Here is a 20,032-nt window from a genome sequence, read left to right as displayed (position 1 = left end):
AGTCACGGCTCAATCTACATTCAAAACTGTTATTAGATGGAAACTCCCATCTAGATTAGCACATCTCCACTCATCCCTTACCAACATATGCTTTCATGGCTGCACTGTCTCAGGAGATGTCTTACACATCTGGTGGACGTCCCATGCATGCAAGGCTTCGAACTAAAGTCCTTAAACTTTTGCAAACCCTCTATAACTGTCCCTTTCCAAGAGACTCTTGGTTCACAATTCTTCACCTTGAACCACAGTCCTCACCAAATCTCAATTCAAATTAGCAACATATGTTTTACTAATGGCAAAGCAAACCATAGCAAAATCCTGAAAAAACAATTGCTTTACAGAAGTCGATTGGCGCATCAATGCATTATTTATTAATGAAAAACTCAAGAGTATCTCTCTAGACACCCATTAGAAGTTCCTTGCAGTATGGACTTCCTGGATTCCAAAAGCTCACCGTTCAATGCCTATAGCAAGCTATTCTGCCTGTAGGAGGAGAACCCTAAGGATCTTCATCGGGTGGCCTCGATGTCCCCTTCCCTCCTCTCTTTTCCACCAATCCCACCTCCCCCAACCCACGACACTGCTCCTGGTCCCTACCTTCCTATGGTTTCTCGCGTTTTCTTTTTTAACCAACCTAATTCACCAATACATTTCTCCTTTTTTCTACATTTTCTTACCAAGGGGGCTCTTCGGCTCTTTTCTTTTTCTCCTTCTTGAAGCAGACCATACCTCCAAATTGGATCAATATCTTCTCCAGACTTGCACATAGCTGAATGCACTAATACCTCCAAGATGTTGCTCACATACCATCAATCTATTTTCCTGTATTTCTGAAAGCTTCTACAATGTCCCATTATAGCCCTGTGTTACAGATTTACATGACTTTTGACAGTTCATACATGTATTCTCCTTCATAGAAATGTCTGACACTCGCTAAAAAATTTATTGAACGTGAAAAACTCACTAACTGGAAAATGTAAACCTCTGACAACTGTGCACATCTTGATGTATTCACAAACCTTCATCTTCCTCATCTACTGAAGGTGATGGACGAATTCGCTTCTGTTCTCCCCCAAGTGCAGCTTCAGGAGGTTCTTTCCTCTTTACCTTTATAAGTTAAACAAATAGTTTACTTACTGCTTTTTACAGATCCTTAGGGATATCAGAACTAAGTGCTTATAAGTGTGTACATTTAAGGAATAAACAGGAATGAATGTATGAACTACTGTAGTGTTAATTCAAGTTATTTCTAATGCATCATTGATGTAGAACTTGCCTGATCCAGACTTAATCAGCCATAAAATGTAAACGACATGACATGAACAGGTCACACATATAAATTGTACTTTGTCTGGTAAAGCTTTTCTTTATTTCAGAACATTCTAAATGTTATTTCAGTATGTTAAATGCTTCAATCTCTCTTTAACAAGATGTCAATCCCCCCAAAGAACAATTCAGATTAAAAAAAAAAAAAAAAAGTTTTTAAATGATCAGTCTCTAAAAAAAAAATTCTCAACGAAATGCATTAAAAGAGGTATTATACTTGTCTGACAGCCTGTGTCTCCTACCTTCCCTTAGTTCCAGTGTTCCAGCCTTGGTAAGACTCTTTGGCATTCAACATTTGCAGGGGTGTTGATAAATGTATCCCCTGCCACATGCAGAACATAAGCATGTGACACTCCAGGTAGTGTCTAATGCTGAAGAGTTTTACAGAGTCTGTAGCATTGGAATGGAGGGGTGGAGCTGTGGGCTAAAGAAGTACCATTAGGATTTGTTTTAAAGGTTGACTATCCACAGTATAATATCACATTTTATATATAATTTTTTTTTGTGTCAATGCAGATATTTAATGACTATGTATTACATTATAATATGCTATACACTCAAAAAGGACCATTCTAGGCACTATATAAAATGTAATATTTACCTTAAATGAAGGGAGTCTGATTGCACCACGCAGACCAAAGCCAAGACCTCCTATTCCATCAAATCCCAGACCTTCTCCCTTGTTCCAGCTTTCTAGCAGACTTGATGTTATTTGGACACTTGCCTTTGGTTTCTCTTCATCTTTGTTATCCCCAGATTTTACAGGGGTCAGTGACTGCTATCAATGATGACATAACAGAAGATTAAAAAAGCAATGCTCAACACTATGAAATAATTCTCATGGATACACATACCTATTCTAAGGTTTAAAATACATGTACAGAAAAACAGGATTTTTTTTTACTTGCCAGTAAACTCCTTTTCTTGGAGTTCAGTACAGGACATAAGATCTTAATTCGGACTACAAGTTATTTGCAGCTACTTTCAGGCAATTGAACACTGGTAAAAAAAAAAAAAAAAAAAGAAAAAAAAACAGCATATGCCTTATATAACCCCTCCAACTCCCAGCTAGCTTCAGCTTTGTAGCAAGCATTAGGCAGATCAATAGACAGATAATCTAATATCCTATTTTCCTGGTCATACAGTACAGGAATGAATAAAGCCAACAAATGCTGCAAGGCATATGCGATTCTTTATTTTAGTCCAGGATAAGAAAGTACAGCATATCCTCCCTTTGCGGGCACAATCATAGCCATTTCCTTGATGTACTTCTAAGGAAGTAGAAAACAGGCACTTCCACTAAGTCCATCCTCTCAAGGAGCTTCTTTCACGGGAGTTACACGGACCAGCATTTGAGAGAAAGGATCCTTCGCATACGGACGAAAAGGAAGCTCATCCTAAAGATCTGGCGAAGCAAATCCACCAAGCCATTCATGCAATAGCACAGGTAAAAGCTCCGGACCACCATAGAGGCAATCACAGGCTGCATGTCGGGGGTCCACCAAAGAAAACAAGAGTGGGTTTCTAAACTCTTGTCCAACTGGTCCTTGAAAACAGAATTATCCTCCACAGGGACTGTTAAAGTCTTGTTTAGGCAAGAAATGGCTGGGTAACAGAGACTGTTCATTTCTACAGGAACCTCTCCTCAATTGGATATTGCTGAGCACAATGCTTAGGAAGGGCAACGAGTGAGGTTAGTTACTGTACAAGGTGGGTTCTAAGAGTGAGTGCACTGGTAAGGTCTGAGCAGGTTTGGATAGAGGATAGAGACTGAAGACTTCTGAGTGAGCAGACTCAGGTTGCTCTAACCTTAAACAGGAGTGTGCCACATCAATATGGGCAGCAATTTTAGAAACCGCTCAGGTATAATTTGTATTCTGTCAATTTTCTATAACGGGTCTGGACTGTGTAGGAATGGGATAGGGTGAGTCTTTCTTTTTTAATTTAGTTTTTGTTTTATGTGGTTGTTTGTATGGTTAGTTTAAAGATGTATGTAAAAGTAAACATTTTTTCCTTAACAAAAAAAATCTGAGTAATAGAAAAAGGAACAATGGTATGCATTAGCTTTGATAAGATCTTAGAAGAAGGTGTCTCATCCTACTTTGATTCCTTAGAAATGGGGGGAATCCTAGTCTACCTCCTGCTCAGACAATGCATCATCCGCAAGGCCAAAAGTCAGAGACCCACTCAGGAGGAGAGATGGAAGGGGCTTGTTTGTGACATCTGCGACCTACGGCCTCCATTAGGACCAAGATCCTGCCCATAAAATCAGACATGGTGGCAGAAAACTCTTCTCAACATAGGTAGGAAGAAGACTGCGCGGCCAAGGGGCCAGCAGAGTTCCAAGGGATGGCAGGGAATCAGACTGGGACAGTTGTCAGAATAGTGGGTACTGGAGCTCTTTGGAGAGAGACTATCACCACCAAAACAGCCCCAAGCTTTTGGGACATAAAACTAGTGGGACCAGAGAAGACACAAGTCTTATGCAACTCACCATGGTAGGATGAGGGGGACCAGCCCCATTGTGGCTTTGCAATCCAACTCAACACGGTGAGCCAATGTAAGTGCCCACGCAGGATCCAGTAGTCAAATTGACTTTACAGGTTGGCCTGCATCTTCTTCCAGGAAGGGTCTGGGTATGCCACCCCCACCCAAGGCTCAGCATAGGAGTCAACCGATCCAGAGAGCTGCTGCAGGAAAAGCATAATGACTATGTTGCAGCTAGGAAGCTGATAAAGGACCTTGAGCATAAAAAAAAAAAAAAAAAAAAAAAAAAAAAAAAAAACTTACATAAAGGATGCAAGCTTCTCTTAATAGACAAAAAAAAAAAGAAAAAAAAACTGTACATACATCACCTAAGAAAACTAGCAAAAAAATTAGAATTGCTGGAAGTGAGAGAGCTTATATGGGGGATGCCCTTACATATTTGCTTGTCAGTGACCAATCACCTGAAGGTGACCAATGGTTAACATGGATAAGATCTTGTGTCCTGTATTGTACAATTAATTAACACTGTGCATAACGTTTGGGATACATTCAGCACCCTTTCAAAAACAAATATACCACAAATACTAACTTTTGCTTGACGCTCCTTTTTATCCCACCACTCATCAAATGCCCGGAATGCCACCACTTCAACCATTTTTCGGTTCAAATCTCTTTTCATGATGGCTTTAAGTTCTTTAACAATGACTTGCAGCACTCCATCCACTGTGGCCTTGTGTGGATCCTCCTTTTTATGTTCATAGCCTGGTGGTGGCACAGAAGGGTCAAACTTTGGGTAAGGTGGCCAAGGCTGACCTCGTGAAAGGTAAGAGGACACGGCAAAAGGGCGATATGGATGCTGGTTACTAAACTGCATGGAATTCCCCATGAAGTGGTGGTAAGGGTAAAGGTTTTGACCTTGCATCATGCGGCTGAGCATCTGAGTCTGCATTTGAAAGGACATAGGCATTCCTCCCCACTGATTACCCAGGGCACTCATCATGTCACCCTGCATGGGGAACATGCTTTGATGGTATGGTGGTGGAGGGTGCAACATATGTGGTGGGGGTACTCCAGGTGGAGCAGGTAATGGTGGAGGGGGCACTGTAACTGAAGGATGAGTTGGTGGAGGAGGTGGGGGGAGAGGGGGTGGCATGGGGAATCCAGGCTGTGGTGGAGGAGGAGGTGGTGGTGGTGGTAGTGGAGGAAAACCAGGAGGTAGGATAGAAATGACTGAGGTCATAACGCCAGAACTAGTGACAGCTGAATTCACAACAATGGATTTGGCACATTCTGCACTAGTGATAGGAGAGGTGTTCATTTCATCATCTGAAATCTCCATGTCCTCTCCTGAAGAGGGATGACCCTGTAAAAACAGAGAGATCACTATTAGTAAACCGTCCTCTAGAAATGTAATAAAATGTATACAAACAGAAATACAAAACTGGTAATAACAAAATACTTCTGTAAATGGAAAAAAAAATCTTTAGTCGTGAAGTTTTTATTTTTTTTTTTTGAAATAAGATCAATGGACTTGAAATCTTAGTATAATCCAAAACCTGGTGACAAAGGCAGGGCCATTCAACAAAAGGTTGTTCTGTCTCACATATGGATAGTTTATAAGAATAATCTACAAATCAGTATATATTCTTACAATCATTAAAACATAGCATACAATTAAACAAATATACGACCATAAAAACTTATATCAGGGATCTTTTACAATAACAACATGATACCTACAGGTACTTAAGCTACACTAAAGTATGCTCCAAGCCCACACCAATATGTAATCTATGTGACCTTTAGGATTAGGGCTGCAATTCTACTGAAACTTTGCAATTATAAGTGCCTAAATTGCAATGAAACACATAGTGCTGCTAATAGCAACAGTAAAATGATTTTGTGTGTAAGAAAATGAAGATTGTTCCTACTTTAAACATAGGGACAGGCCAACACAACGTGCTGCAGCATTTCTAAGGCTCCATTCGCATGGGCATTTAGCCACGCTGCAGCTGGACACCCACAAAGTAGGCCCAAGTTGCGACTACCACAGATAATCACTGGCTGTGCAAACGGTGACTAATAACTGCAGCCGCCAATAGCCTTTCATTGCACTTTACACGCTTGAAGGCCGCAGCTATCTGCGTGCGCAGCTGTCAATCCTAGCCACAAAAAAAAACAGTCGATTTTTGCCATTGGGATTTGCAGAATTTCTTAAGGCCTGTGGGAATGGAGCCCTAATGCATGGCCTGGTCTTAGATGAGGTTTAATCACTTCAGGTTCATTACACATACAGTATATCCCTTACGAAACAGTAAAATATTTGCCTTTCAACTATCGGTCAATAATTTTACCATTACTTATGATAGTTAAGTAATACACATATCATTTGCAGGGGGACAAACAAGTCTCTCTAATACACATATCATTTGTACAGGGACAAACAAGTCTCTCTAATACACATATCATTTGTACAGGGACAAACAAGTCTCTCTTTTGTCAATACTGTCATACAAAATATGCACATTTTGTTTTTCATTTGCTTTTCAACACAAGAGAAAAAGAAAAGTAATTTTGTATTACAAAGTGCAAATTTCACTTCTTCATCCTACACATAAAAGAATTAGCCAAAATAAATGGCAGAAATAATATTTTTACAATGTATTTATCAATGAAGTGCTCAAAGTGTTTGCTGGCTTCATTTACAGAGGAATCGCTTTCTGAGATCCTGCAGCAAGAGTTCCAATAGACTAACTGGGTACAGCTGCTGCAGTCAGGGTGAAAAAGTATGGCGTATGCGCACAAAGTATTTAGAGAAAGTTTTTTTGGAATTACCCCATATGCCTAAGGTCCGCAAGCAGTTCTCAGACCTGTGCAGCACTAAATCGCACTCCCCCTGCAGGTGTGCAATTTCCCTTAATCCTTCTTAGAAGTGAACATTCCCCAAGGGAAACCGAGACTGCCACTGCTGATGGCCTGATCCGAAAATGCTAGCCGACTGGTTGCTGTGCTGATTGCCTGGCTTTTCTACTTTCTGAGAAAGTGACCAAGAACAAGCATGTCAATTCAGAAGTCCCAAACTGCTTTCTTGCTATATTTGAGTCACGAAACGGAAGAACAAGAGAGTTAGCAAAACTGCCAGGCAACTAGCATTTGTAGAATGAGAAATCAGCAGTGACAGACTTCAAGTTTCTCTGAGAAAAAAAGATTCTTTAAAGCAGAACTTTACCTTCTCAATCAACATTGACTATTTTTTAATCCCAATTGCTGCTGGCATTGGTAAATAGATATGAACGTATATCATGTTTACATGTTTTAAACTTTTACTTTTTGGTTTCTACGCCTAGGAAAATGATGTAATACATCCCAGGAATCTTCAGGAGGGGTTTTCTCAGCTAAGCACACCCTCCTGCCTGCATGCCTGAGCTAAGGGCAGATGAAGCCCAAGAAGTAAATGCTTCATGAATAATCTGCCCTTAGTCACGATGGCCATGACCAGAAATGCTGGGAGATGTTTTTCAAAGTGATTTCTCAGAACAATATACACTAGTATGGAGGCTTGCGTGGATGGGTGTGTTAATATTTTTTTTTTCAAATTCTTTATTGTGAAACAGAACAATAAATACAAAGTGCGTAAGAACAAAATAAGTGTACATCCAGAGTTGGCAAGTTAGACACAATCATACAGGACATAAACTGACCGCATAGGGCATCAAACCAATGAGTAAGTATCAGTGCTGCAGGTAGCTATCTCCGCCCCTAAAAGCGGGCAGCAACAGCCCAGAGGGGCTGACTATATCAAAGCGTAAAGGATAGGAGCACCTGCAAATGACATTTAGAGGAGAATATGGAATAACTAAGCCAATACATGGAACACGCACAAAGCCAAATTAAATAGTTTCCATGTTTTTGGGTGTGTGAATATTAACAAATAAGTGAATAGCCGTTTTTAGTTTATGGTGCGCAGATGCAGTGTAGTTCCCCTTTAAGTACCTACAAACACACATTAACATGCAGAGGGAATATAAATTTGGTTCATAGATTTTCACAGTATTCCATTATATTACTTAAGAAGAAGTGTGGAAAAGTCATCTTCAACAGGATTCCAAAAAAGTGAAGAGGGAATGCACCTACATTTTTCAGAGCAGGTGCAAAGCTGAAAATGAGAAACCGAAATTGATTACATCACCTATTATTCATTCCCTGAAATCTAACGTTTCACCATAGATTTCTGTTACCAGAGAGCAGCTGGTCTCTTTTATCCTCAGTCAACAGAGACACACAAAAGCATTGTACCCTTGCTGTAATTGCACAAAGCAGAGAAGCTGTGAAACAACCTGTGAATATACAGCGACAGCACCAACTATTTCACGCTGCGTATAATAATCCATATTAAAATATCCGACAGCACATAAAAAAAAAAAAAAGTAGAGAAAGAGATACCATTACTGTTGCCTACAGCAACCAGATGTTGGCTTCCTTCTCATTTTTTAAAAGTGTATGTACAGCCAAAAGGTTTTCTTCTTAGTTTTAGATTAGGTAAGGTTAAGAACCAAACAGATCAGAGTTTGGTGTGAGCAGGTGCGGCGAACAGGACTAAACTTTGGGTGACAATTCAAAATCCCAAGGAAATCAATTGAAGCTGAAAGTTGAAAAATGGACATGATGATGTTTTAGAATAGGCAAGGGAATGTAAAAAAAAAAAAATGCATGGGGTGCTGGGCACTGCCATGAGGAACATGTACCTATGCAAACATTTTTTATTTTTGTTTTGACTGGGAGCAGTGATTTTAGCAATGGAAAACCTTAAAGTGATTGTAAAGTCTCGGGTTTTTTTTTTCTTTCCAATAACAAACATGTTATACTTTCCTCCTCTGTGCAGTTGGTTTTGCACAGGGCAGCCCAAATCCTCCTCTTCTTGGGTCCCTCTTGGCTGCTCCTGGCCCCTCCCTCCTGTCGAGTACCACCACAGCAAGCAGCTTACTATGGGGGCACCTGAGCCAAGCTGCAGCTCCGTGTGTCCATTTAGTCATGGAGCTGCCGTTCGGCCCCTCCCCCTTTCTATCCAGATTGGCTGACTTTGATTGACAGCAGCGGGAGCCAATGGATCCGCTGCTGTGTCTCAGCCATACAGGAGGGAGAGACGTGCACAACGCTGGATAGAGATAGGGCTCAGGTGAGTATTAGGGGGTGCTGGGGGGGGGGGGGGCTGCTACACACAAATATACATACCATAGTATGCATTAAAGTGATCTTGTGTTTTTTTTTTTTAAATAACAAACATGTTATACTTACCTGCTCTGTGCAGTGGTTTTGCACAGAGTGGCCTGGCTCCTCCTGTTTTCAGGTCCCTCTTTTGGGCTTCTGGCCTTTTCCTCCTGTTGAGTGCCCCCACAGCAAGCAGTTTGCTATGGGGGTACCCAAGCTGAACCACAGCTCCCTGTGTCCATTCAGACATGGAACCGTGACCCAGACTAGCCCCCTTTCTCCTGATTGGCTGACTGACTTTAAAAGCAGCGGGAGCCAATTGGGCCGTGCTGCTTTAGCGACCATTCTGTCAAAATAGGGGGGGGGGGGGACACCTCTGCCGTTCTGATGGATTGTGAGTGCCAAAGGGAACCTGAGCCTCCATCACAGCTGCAGCTGTGTCCTCCATCTTAAAGGTCTCACGCACAGATACAAATCAGTGCTTCCACCAGCGCCTTTTCGTGTGCGGTTGCAGATGTGGAGGAATCATCCTCACTATTGGGAGGATTCTGGGCGCACGTCTGTTGCGGCCGAATCAGATTCAGGATCTGATGAGGCAGGGGAAGGTGGGGGGGGGGGGGGGGCGAGGCGCTTTTTGCTAGCCCGTCGCCTGAAAACCACCTCCCCCCCGGGACACAAAGGACTCCAGGACCGCCGCCAGTGCATCAATGGATAGCTGGGACCCAGAGGGCCCCCCATTCTCAGAGAGGGGATCAGGTGGGGAGATGTGCTTCAAAGACTCCATGAGTCACCAGGGGGACCCCACAAAAAGTATAAAAACACTGCAAAGGGACAACCCCCACCGCGCTAGCAGCACCACCCGGTCATCAGGCACAAAGCACCAAGCGATCCCCAGCAGAGAGAGAGAGAACCCCACCAGACTCATCACCCCGCAGAACCAGGCACCGTAGCCACCAGGAGAATCTGCACTGCACGTGCCACGATCAGGAAGTGAAAAGATCCAGGAGTAAGCAACAGGGTATGAAGAGGGGCTCCCACTGCCGAAATCTCTGCCCACAGGGCTCGATGGTCATGGCCGCCACTATTCTCAAAGGCAAACCACCGCAAAATGGCTGCCGGACTACACAAACGTGCATAGAAACGCACAGTCTACAGCAAAATGGCGGCCCCCACGAGGCTCCCAGGGACCCAGAAGGGATCCCTAGGCATCAAGGACAGACCCAGGCAGGACGGGGGGCCCTGGCAGGAGCCCCCACCAGGTACAGCCGATCGCTCAGTCGCCAGCGGCGCACCCCCCCCCCCCCCCACCGGCCCAAACCACCAGCATAGCGTCTTGCCCCCTCCCCAGGAGGTGGACCAGACCACCCACACAGTCCCAGCATATGTGGAGGGGGGGTAGAATGGGGGCAGATGAAAGGGGCATGCCTGATGGGAAAAAGTGGGACCAGGGGGTCCGACGGTCCCAAAGAGGGGCCCGCGTCCACTCCAAAACGCTCCAGGGGAGGGGGGGGGGGGGGAGGACAGTTACTCACCATATCAGGAACCAGGCGGGCACTGCTGCAGACAGAATCCCTCACCATCGAAATGGGAGGCTGTCGGCCAGGAGGAACGCTGCGACTCGAGACCAGGTGGTATGCGACCTCGCGAGGCGTTTAACTTGCAGACCAGCCCTACTCCTGTAGGGGGCAGTATAGCCCAATGGTCATGAAGTGCAGGAGCTGTGTCCATCAATGAACGAAAGAGAAAATAATTATTCCTCATAAATTTTGGTCAAAATGTATTTGGCTACATTTTTGTGGTAAAAATGACCCAAATTAGTGTATATTATCATAATTTTTATATATTATATGTGTGTGTGTGTGTGTGTGTGTGTGTGTGTAAATTAATCAGTCCTGATGTTCTGACCGCCTCATTTTTGAGACCCTAAAATGACAGGACAGTATAAACCCATGGTGAGATTTTTTCGAAAGTTGTATTTTTGTTGTCACACTTTTTTGGAAAAACTAATAGGATACTTTTAGAACACATCATAGGTATACTTACACCCCAAAACACATTCTGCTACTCCTTCCGAGTATGGTAATACCATGTGTGAGACTTTTTCACAGCCTAACTACAAAGAGGGGCCCAAAATTATAGGAGAACCTTTAGGCTTTCTAGGGGCCTAAATTACGCATCTAATTTCCTGACTACCGATCACACTCTTGGAGGCCCCAGAGCACCAGGACAGTGGAAAATGTGATTTTTAACTTACCCTAAAATCCATTTCTCTGATGTTCATTGACCAACACAGCTCCTGATTCTTCTTAACATTTGGGTTATATTGCCCCCTACAGGAGTAGGACACTAGGCAGGAAAAAGCCTGACTACACCTATGGGCAGTCCCAGGGGGTTGACCCACCCAATTTTGTCAGAAGAAAGCAAACTCTACAGAGGGGTGGGTGCTGTGTCCAACAATGAACATCAGCGAAATAGATTTTATGGTAAGTCAAAAATCCCATTTTCTCTTTCATTGACGGACACAGCTCCTGATTCTTCTTAACCATTGAGATGTCCCAAAGCAGCGTTAAACATGAGGGGTGGGGAAAAAAAGCAAAAAAAAAATTGCCAAGGCTAACCATATCCAACCAGGTAACATGGAGCTCAACCATAATCAACTGGAGCTCACACCTGAGAAAACAAATACACCCTCAAAGAGGACCAGGTCCTCTAAGAAGGAGCCAGCAAAACCTTGCGGCCAAATAAAGCATCTGCAGATGCCAACACATCCACTTTATAAAAATCTTGTAAAGTGTCCACAGACGACCAGGTGGCTGCCTAGCAAACCTGCATCACTGACGCTTGATGACGGAAGCCCAGGAGACACTAAGCGCCCTAGTAGAGTGCTCCTTGACAGGAAAAGGAGGAACCTGATGCAATAGGCCTAAACCACCGTCTCCCTGATCCATCTGGAAATGGTCGCAGAAGAAGCAGACAACCCTTTGTGAGGTCTGTCCGTGAGCACAAAAAGAGTCTGACTTCCTATAAGACTCCGTAGCTGCTGCGGATGAACCCCAAGAGACTTACACCACGCAATGTATGTCTTCAACATACAATGGTAGGTATTCCTAGAAGCAGATTTCCTAACTTTTAACAGCGTAGGAATCATTGATTCAGACAAACCTCCATCCTTCAGCACCTGGCATTAAACAGCAAAGCCGTCAAAGTCAGCGACTGTAAAAGCAGGACGGAAGATCGGTCCTTGGGACAGCAGATCCTCCCTGAGAGGAAATCCCCAAGGAGCATCGGCGACCAGCCGTACCCAATCGGCGTACCAAGAGCAGCGAGGTCAGTGTGGACAGAATCCCTTCTGCTTTGATCCTGCACAGGAGTCATGTCAGAAATTAAATAGTGCTGGAACTAAAATCGGTCAGCCCACCTTAGAATACTTACCAAGCCGCCAGGACACACTTGTGCCCCCTCAGTGATTGACATAGACCACGGCCGTGGCATTGTTCAAATGAATTAGTCCTGGACACCCCTGAAGACGAATTGACCAATGATCCAGACAAAGGCTGATCTCCTTCCTGATCTCGGATTTCCAGAACATTAAAATCGGCAGTCTGGACTCTGCCAGAGATGAGCACATCTGTGCTGAGGACGCCTCCCGACCCAGACAGGCTGGAATCCGTGGTGACAACTGTCCAGTACAGGGGGAGAAAGGATTTTCCCTGTCGAAGTGCCAGAGAACGAAGCCACCTGTAGAGACTGTGGATCCTTGTCCCATTTCACCAGAATCTATTTAGCAGAGATCTTGTGTCGAACTGTGCAAACAGACTGCCTCGAGGGTGGACACCATCAGGCCCAGCACCCACATGCAAGCCCGGAGGGATGACTGTCTGATGAACAACAGAAGCTGAATTGCCTCCTGCAATGTCTGGAGTTTTTCCAGAGGAAGAAACACGCTGGCTAAGGCGGAGTCCAGAGTCAGACCCAGATAGTCCAGTTTTGGTGGACAGAACCAAAAGCAGACTCCTGAAGGTTCAGAATCCAACCGAAATCCCTCAGAGTTCGCAGAGCAATCTCCAGTTGTCCATCCAAGCAGTCGGAGACTCTACTTGCAGAAGATCGTTCAGGTACCCCAATACCGCAATCCCTGACTTAAACAATGCCTGCACTGGGGCCAACACTTTTGCGAGGACCCGAGGAGCGGAGGCGAGACCAAAAGGTCCACGCCATAATGCCCACGGCAAAACGGAGGAAGCATTGTTGACCGGCACATATTAGAATGTGCAGGTAGGCGTCCTTGATGTCGATAGAAGCGAGAAGAAATCCCTGTAATGTAGGGATGGAACTACCGTGTGAATAGACTCCACACGGAAATTCTGTACTCACAGAAGCAGTTTAGCGCCTTGAGGTCCAGAACTGGAGGTACCTTGCCTTCATTCCTGGGAACTGTAAAGAGGTTTGAGCAAAAACCCCTGAAAACTTTCCGAAATCGGAACAATCACCCCTTGAAGGAACAAGTCTTGCACTACCCCAAAGAGACCAGTAAGTGATCTGGGGACAAGTGCAGGTTGGAAGGAAAGAACTTTTGCCGAGGATAAGGCCGAACTCGATCTCGTAGCCTGGCCAGACCCATGTATCCTATACCAGGGAGGTTCATGGATCCGGAAAGCAGCAAAGAAGTCCCCCTACCCCAGATACGGGTGAGGGCGCCCCTTCATGCAGAGGCAGCCTTGTCTGCAGGTCTGGAAGAGCCCACTCGCGGCTTGCCAGGTCCTATTGGAACCTCCGGTGGAGGCCCTGACTTTTGATTCCTTGTCTTGAGGCCCTGAGGGATGAAAAAACCTCTTATGGGCTGAAGAGAATGGCCCATGTCTATGACGGGGCTTCTTGCCCTTGGTAGCCTGCGGAAGAAGAGTACTCTTCCCCCTTGCGAGACCCTTAACAATGTCATCCAAGGAAGCTCCAAACAGGCACTCCCCTACAAGGGGGATATCAGATAAGGCCTTCTTAGAAGTCTGGTCCGCAGACCAGTATTTCTGCCAGATAATACACCAAAGGACCACTGCTGATACAGACAGCCTAGAAATCAAAGGAGCCGCATCCAAAGAGGCATCACAGATAAACTGTAGCCCCTGGACCAACTGATCCGCCAGTTCCGCAAGACAGGGGGAAGCAGTTTCCTCTCCAGGTCCCGGCGTAAAAGTTTGGCCCACTCGGCTAAATACCGTGCCGAACCAGCCATAGCGAACAAATGGCGGGCCAGAGCCTCCACTCTCCTATTAGCTGGATATTTAAAGGCCGGGGACTCCTCAACTGGAATGAAGGTAGCTTTATTTAACCTGAAAACCGATGAGTCCACTACAGGTGGGACCGTTCACCTTTAAAACGCAGTTAATCCTCATAAGGACACCGAAAGCAAAAAGTGCTTAGGAACAGTGTTGGGGGTAACGAGTTACAATGTCACGCGTTACGTTAAACTACGTTACTTTTTTTGGTAACGTAACGCGTTACATTCGTAACATTTGTGACTGCATTACTTTACTCGGCTTGAGTAACGCGCTTTCCTGAGTTACCCAAGCCGTTGACATCTCGCGCAGGCCGAGGAGGAGGCGGGAGGACGGACTCGAGGAGACGTGAGGGATCGTGTGGCAGAGGAGGAGGCTGGAGGACGGACTCGAGGAGACGCGGGGGATCGTGTGGAGGAGGAGGGGGCGGGAGGACGGACTCGAGGAAACGCCCGCCACTGCAGGTAAGTGCACTGGTCTCTCTGGCGTGGTCACTCTGGCATTGAAAGGGGGCACACTGTGGTCACTCTGGGGGCACGCTGTGGTCACTCTGGGGGCACGCTGTGGTCACTCTGGGGGCATGCTGTGGTCACGCTGGCTTTGAAAGGGTGCACGCTGTGGTCACGCTGGCATTGAAAGGGGGCACGCTGTGGTCATATATATATATAACAATAAATATTGTATTGTTTTTTGTGCACTACAAATAAATATGCGCATTGGAATTTGTTCATATTTTTTTTCAAAAGTAAAGTAAAGTAATAAGTAGTGAAGTTACTTGTCAAATGCAGTAACTAGTAAAGTAATCTCATTACAATTTACAGAAGTAACTAGTTAAATTTTTTGAGCAACTACCCCAACACTGCTTAGGAACCACTGCGCTTTGGACAGCCCCGCTGTTTTGTGACAATGTTGTCAAAGTAAGTGGAAAAGGGAACACCCTCGCCACTTTGGAGGGCCTGTGAGTGCCAAAAGGGACCGGCACCTCCGATGCAGCATCAGCTGCAACCTCCATTTTTAAAGTGTCACGCATTGACATAAACAGTGCATCCACCAGCGCCTTTTCATATGCGGAAAGAGGAGCAGAGGAATCATCCTCTCTCTATCTGAGCACTCAGGATGCGTGGACTCAGACCCAGAAGGGTCACTATATACTAAGCTCACCCGGAAAAAATAACAATCAGGGGAGGCCGCCAACTGCGATCCCGCAAAGGGGACGCCGACCAAGGGCACACTAATGGACCACCTACTGGACCCTGCAAAAAAACAAGGGGGGTCACCCTCTGAGGGCATAATAGGAAATAGCTCTATCAAAAAGGGGGCCACCTGCCGTGACGCGGATTCACAGGCAGGGTTACCAGCAGCACTAAAAAAAGGAGCAGGTGCCCTACACAATAATGGTGGTAAGACTGTCAAAAAATGAAGCACCCCCACAGCGCCACCCCCCCAAAAGGAGGTGCCAAGCTGACCAGATGGCCTAGCAGGCCGAAAGTCACGACCTAAATTTTTGTGGAGGCCTAGCCACAAATGCACGGATCCCAGAACGTCAGAAGCCCAAAGGAAGAGTGGGAGCTAAAGCTAAACGCACTGGGGCCGCACTCCAACGGAGGCACCCGACTCTGCCGCATGGCCTAGTAGGTCACAAGCCGTGGCCTAAATTTTTGTGGGCGCCCAACCGCGAGCCCCAGGAGTAACAGACTACCCAGGGGCACGGAGGGGAGGGAGAATCCCCAAAATGGAAGGCAGTGGCTTCAGCCACCCTCCCAGGGGCCGCTTCACGACTAGTAAGCTGCAAAGCCGAGGAGTGTACCCGCAGATGCTAAACTATAGACTAGAAGACCCCAGAGGACATCCTTGCCCCAGTCACCAACCCCCAGGGTGGCAAGGAACCCTGCCCCCCCCCCCCCCGTTGTGCACCAGGAAAACCCGGTCAGCAGCAACTCCAACCAGCCCCCCTTAAGAGCATGTGGCAACAGCCAGCTCATAACCTCACCAAGAGAGACCAACCAGACTAAGGGAAAATGGCTCCTGTGACATCATCGGGCTACATAAACATGGTCACCAACCAGAGACCAGGCAGACTAAGGGAAAATGGCCACCATCAACTACAAACGCTGAGGTGTTTGAACACAGGTTAGGGGAGACCCCGCTGCACACTCTGCGCTGTGAGGCAATGTCGCGGCTGACCTAGCGCGTAGCTGTGGTCTGCACTACGCTGTGGTCTGCAGGCACTCACTGGCTGGGCTAGGGGGGACCACTGGATCTAGATTATCCAGCCCATTGCCAAGCCCCGCAGTTTATTGTAGATCTCCCGAGAGAAAAAACAAAAAAGATCCAAACGGAAGGAGAAAAAATTGCTAGGACCAGAGATCCCAGCTGAGGTCCAAGTCCTTACTCCTGACTAGACAGATTAAAACTGATTACCTAGAGCAGAGAGGGGGGTTATATACCAAGCTGGGCATGGTGTTTTTTGTTCTGCCTAGTCCTACTCCTTGAGGAGGCAACAAAACCCAGTAGTTATGATTTATGGAGAACTATGTCTGTGGATGAACACAAGAGAAAGTTTTTCTTCTCAAAATAGATGGTATAATAGTTAGCCGAACGTGGCAAGAGGTAATAGGGTTGGTCACCTTTAGAAGAATCATGACTTTAAAGCTCAAGACTTTCCCAATGAGTTCACAAAAAAAATGTAAATACTGAGGTGGAAATAGACATGGACAAAAGATTCATAACATTTTCATGAATTGACAAGAAGAAAAATTTTAACAGGACACTCGTGAATTTAAACCCATGTTTATCTGACATCTAAAAGGCTACAGATCACAGAACAACCAAAACCTATATTTGTAGTTTGATGTATATTTTGAAAATCTCTCCAGTTGAGAAATAAAGGCACTCTTTTCTCAAAATAGCCCAAACCTGCAAGCACATTCATGCATATTCAAAAAAAGCAGCTTTACATAGATTCCCACTGAATAAAAAAGGTAAATCCATTTATTAGTAAGAGCAATTCCAACATATTTCTTCTGCAGTAATTTTACTAAGTTTATAAATACATCCTGTTATTCCATGCCAGGAAGGTGATAGCACTCAAGTGGAAATCAGCTGCAGCCCCCAATTTACCCTTCTGGAAGACTCTAATCAGTAGCGTTGCAGCCCTATACAAAGCTACATATTTGTCTCAGGGTTGCCCTAAAAAGTTTGAGAAGATCTGGCACTTGTGGACAGACTCAGAATACACAGCTGACCATCAGAAGTCCCTAGACTGAATCCATTCGCTCCTGATAAGGTTTAGCCTAAGATATATATGGATTTACTCATTTGCAGTGACTCACGTTACATTTGTTTAGGTATGGATCCAAATATGAATTCATGTTCTTCTGACATATCATCCTGATGGTTAAGAGGGACCAGGAATCTCCTTATAACTCATTAATTCTTGCACTGAATCTATCAGAGATCAACTGAGCGAAGTGTATGGAATGTTGATGTTATTTCCAGATAGGATATGACAGTTAGTAATGTTATGTTTATTGTAATTGTTAGCCGGGGAATGCCCAAAGGCTATGTTTTCTACCTATACATTTTAATTTAAAAAAAAAAGTTAATACAGACCAAATGTGTTTTCATACATTCCAGGCTGCTTCCTGGGCATCTTAACTTACCTCATCCATCTTTTCTGATGTAGGGGTTTCATCACCTGCCATATGTTCCTTTGATTCTGTACTATCCACCTTCCTGAAAGGCTGACTCAGTTGATCAATGGGAGTTGTTGACCTTGAGTTCTGGCAGAGAGATGCAGTGCCAGGTATTGGCTCATCATCATCAGAATCTGGCAGTGGGGTTGGGCTTATATCCTCTAACCCAGTGCTGGAAGGTCTAGAAGAAGGTGTAACATCCTGATATTGAGAGTTCGAACTATAAGGAGGAATAGGTGATAACTGAGAAGAGGAGGATGATATTGGACTTCCTTGCATCATCACCTCACTGTCCGAGTTTTGTTCATTTAGGAAACGTAAATTAGTTCTTTGCTCTTTTAAAAGCATTTCAATTCTGGAGTCTAAACTATTGTGCTGCATTTCTGACTCCAAAGTTGGAGTGCCTGGAGAGTTCCGACTCTCAGGGGTCCGAGCACGAGAAGCAGATTTATGCTCTATGAGGCACTCAGGCTCTGGTGGGGGGGGTTCCTCTGGTTTCTCCTTAACTGGTATAAAGTCAATATTTATAGAGCTACACATGCCATCAGAAAAAGGCTCTGGTGGCAGAGGTGGAGCTGTTCTTCTATAATCGAGTTCTCGTGATGTCTGTGGGAAAGAAGTCTCATCGTGATGGGTGTAAACTGAAGGTGCCTGGTAAGGGGAAAAGGCTGACTTACCAAAGTTCAAACCAGAATGACTTAAGGGTGATGTATGACTCAAGGGTGATGTATGAGAAAACTGTGGAGTCTCTGGTTGAGATCTGGTAGTATTTGAAGTCTGCTCAGATCCTCTATAAACATTGGAGCCATGCACGTAGTGATGTCCAGGCCTCCGGTTGTAAGCGTCCGTAAACTTTGTTTCATGTCTCCTTGGTTTAAAGTCTTGTCCGTAATGATAAGCTGGTGTTGTTTGCCGACTGGAATAGCTGGAGTCTTGAGAATAAGGTGTTCCCAGACGTGGGGTGTGAGGGGTTCCTTGTGACTGGGGGGTGAACTGGCTGTAAGAGTTAGGGGTGTCTTGTCGACAGCTTGAATAGGCTGTATCATGGGAAAATGGGGTACTGCTGTTTGGGGTAACTGATGCAGCTACACCTGTTTCTTTAGTACGTTTAACAAGTTCATTAACCTAAGTTAAAAACAAAACAAAACATGGAAATGGTTATCAACAAGAATACATAAAAGCAGAAATAAAAAAAATAAAAATAAATTGTATATTAAATACAGTATGGTTTACAAATGAAAACCCACCACCAATGCACTAATAATCATTTCTAAACCTTCACTTTACATAGTATATATACTTCATATAAATAAACTTTCTAGTTTTTTTTAGAGCAAGTCTGTTGGAACTGTTTATATACTACAGTTTCTAGCCATCAATGTAAATTAAAAATATACAGACCTTTCCTTCCATAAAACTATTCAATTTTTGTGGCCTATCTAAAGACAAGAGAGTTTACAGTAAAACACTACATGACAATATCTTGAATCCCTGGTGCTCAACATGCTGTCTACCAGAGCAAAGTGTGCAGCCCACTATGATCCAAACCACAAATTAGGCAGGGGCAGAGCACTCTGCACACTGAGTGTCAGCAGCTTTGGATTCATCATTGGAGCCACCTGCTGTTAATGACAGCCACAATCCAGCACTAAAGCTCATGAGCTGAAACCGTCAGCTATTTGGCTTGATAAAAAGTACTCTGTTAGAGCGCTTAGTAGCAGCATAGCAGAAAACAATGCTTTAGCACTGTGCTTAAAGGGAAAGTAACATGAGGTTATCAGCACCTCCTTCAACTCTAGGATTCATGTTTAGAAGGAGCAGAGCTGATCCAACTTAGCCCTTTCTACACATTCTGCAAAAAATTACTGCAACAGTAATGTATGGCTTGATGATAACTGCAAACAGGTTACAATTGATCTATTGAACACGTGATCTATTGCTGCAGGGCTGCATTATGGGGATGGATCAGGTCTCACAAACCCTCATATAAAAAAAAACACGGGATTAAAACTGAAACATTTTTGACACTTTGCTAAATGAAAA

General features: G+C 44.7%; 1 protein-coding gene across 1 annotated transcript in view; it reads right to left on the bottom strand.

Annotated features, from left to right (window-relative positions):
• Positions 1–20,032, bottom strand: part of SETD1B (SET domain containing 1B, histone lysine methyltransferase) — a 136,568-nt gene that overhangs the window by 65,654 nt on the left and 50,882 nt on the right. Inside the window, exons 6-9 of the mRNA XM_082261769.1 lie at positions 17,957–19,114; positions 4,403–5,176; positions 1,928–2,104; positions 1,020–1,107 (exon numbers count right to left, since the gene is read on the bottom strand). Coding sequence (XP_082117895.1) covers positions 1,020–1,107; positions 1,928–2,104; positions 4,403–5,176; positions 17,957–19,114 — 2,197 coding nt within the window. The remainder of the gene's footprint in view (positions 1–1,019; positions 1,108–1,927; positions 2,105–4,402; positions 5,177–17,956; positions 19,115–20,032) is intronic.

The sequence above is a fragment of the Pelophylax lessonae genome (genome assembly GCF_965119305.1).
Source record: "Pelophylax lessonae genome assembly, chromosome: 1".
Taxonomy (NCBI): Eukaryota; Metazoa; Chordata; class Amphibia; order Anura; family Ranidae; genus Pelophylax; species Pelophylax lessonae.
The sequence above is the reverse complement of the archived record's forward strand: the minus strand, read 5'-3'. Positions and strand labels throughout refer to the sequence as shown.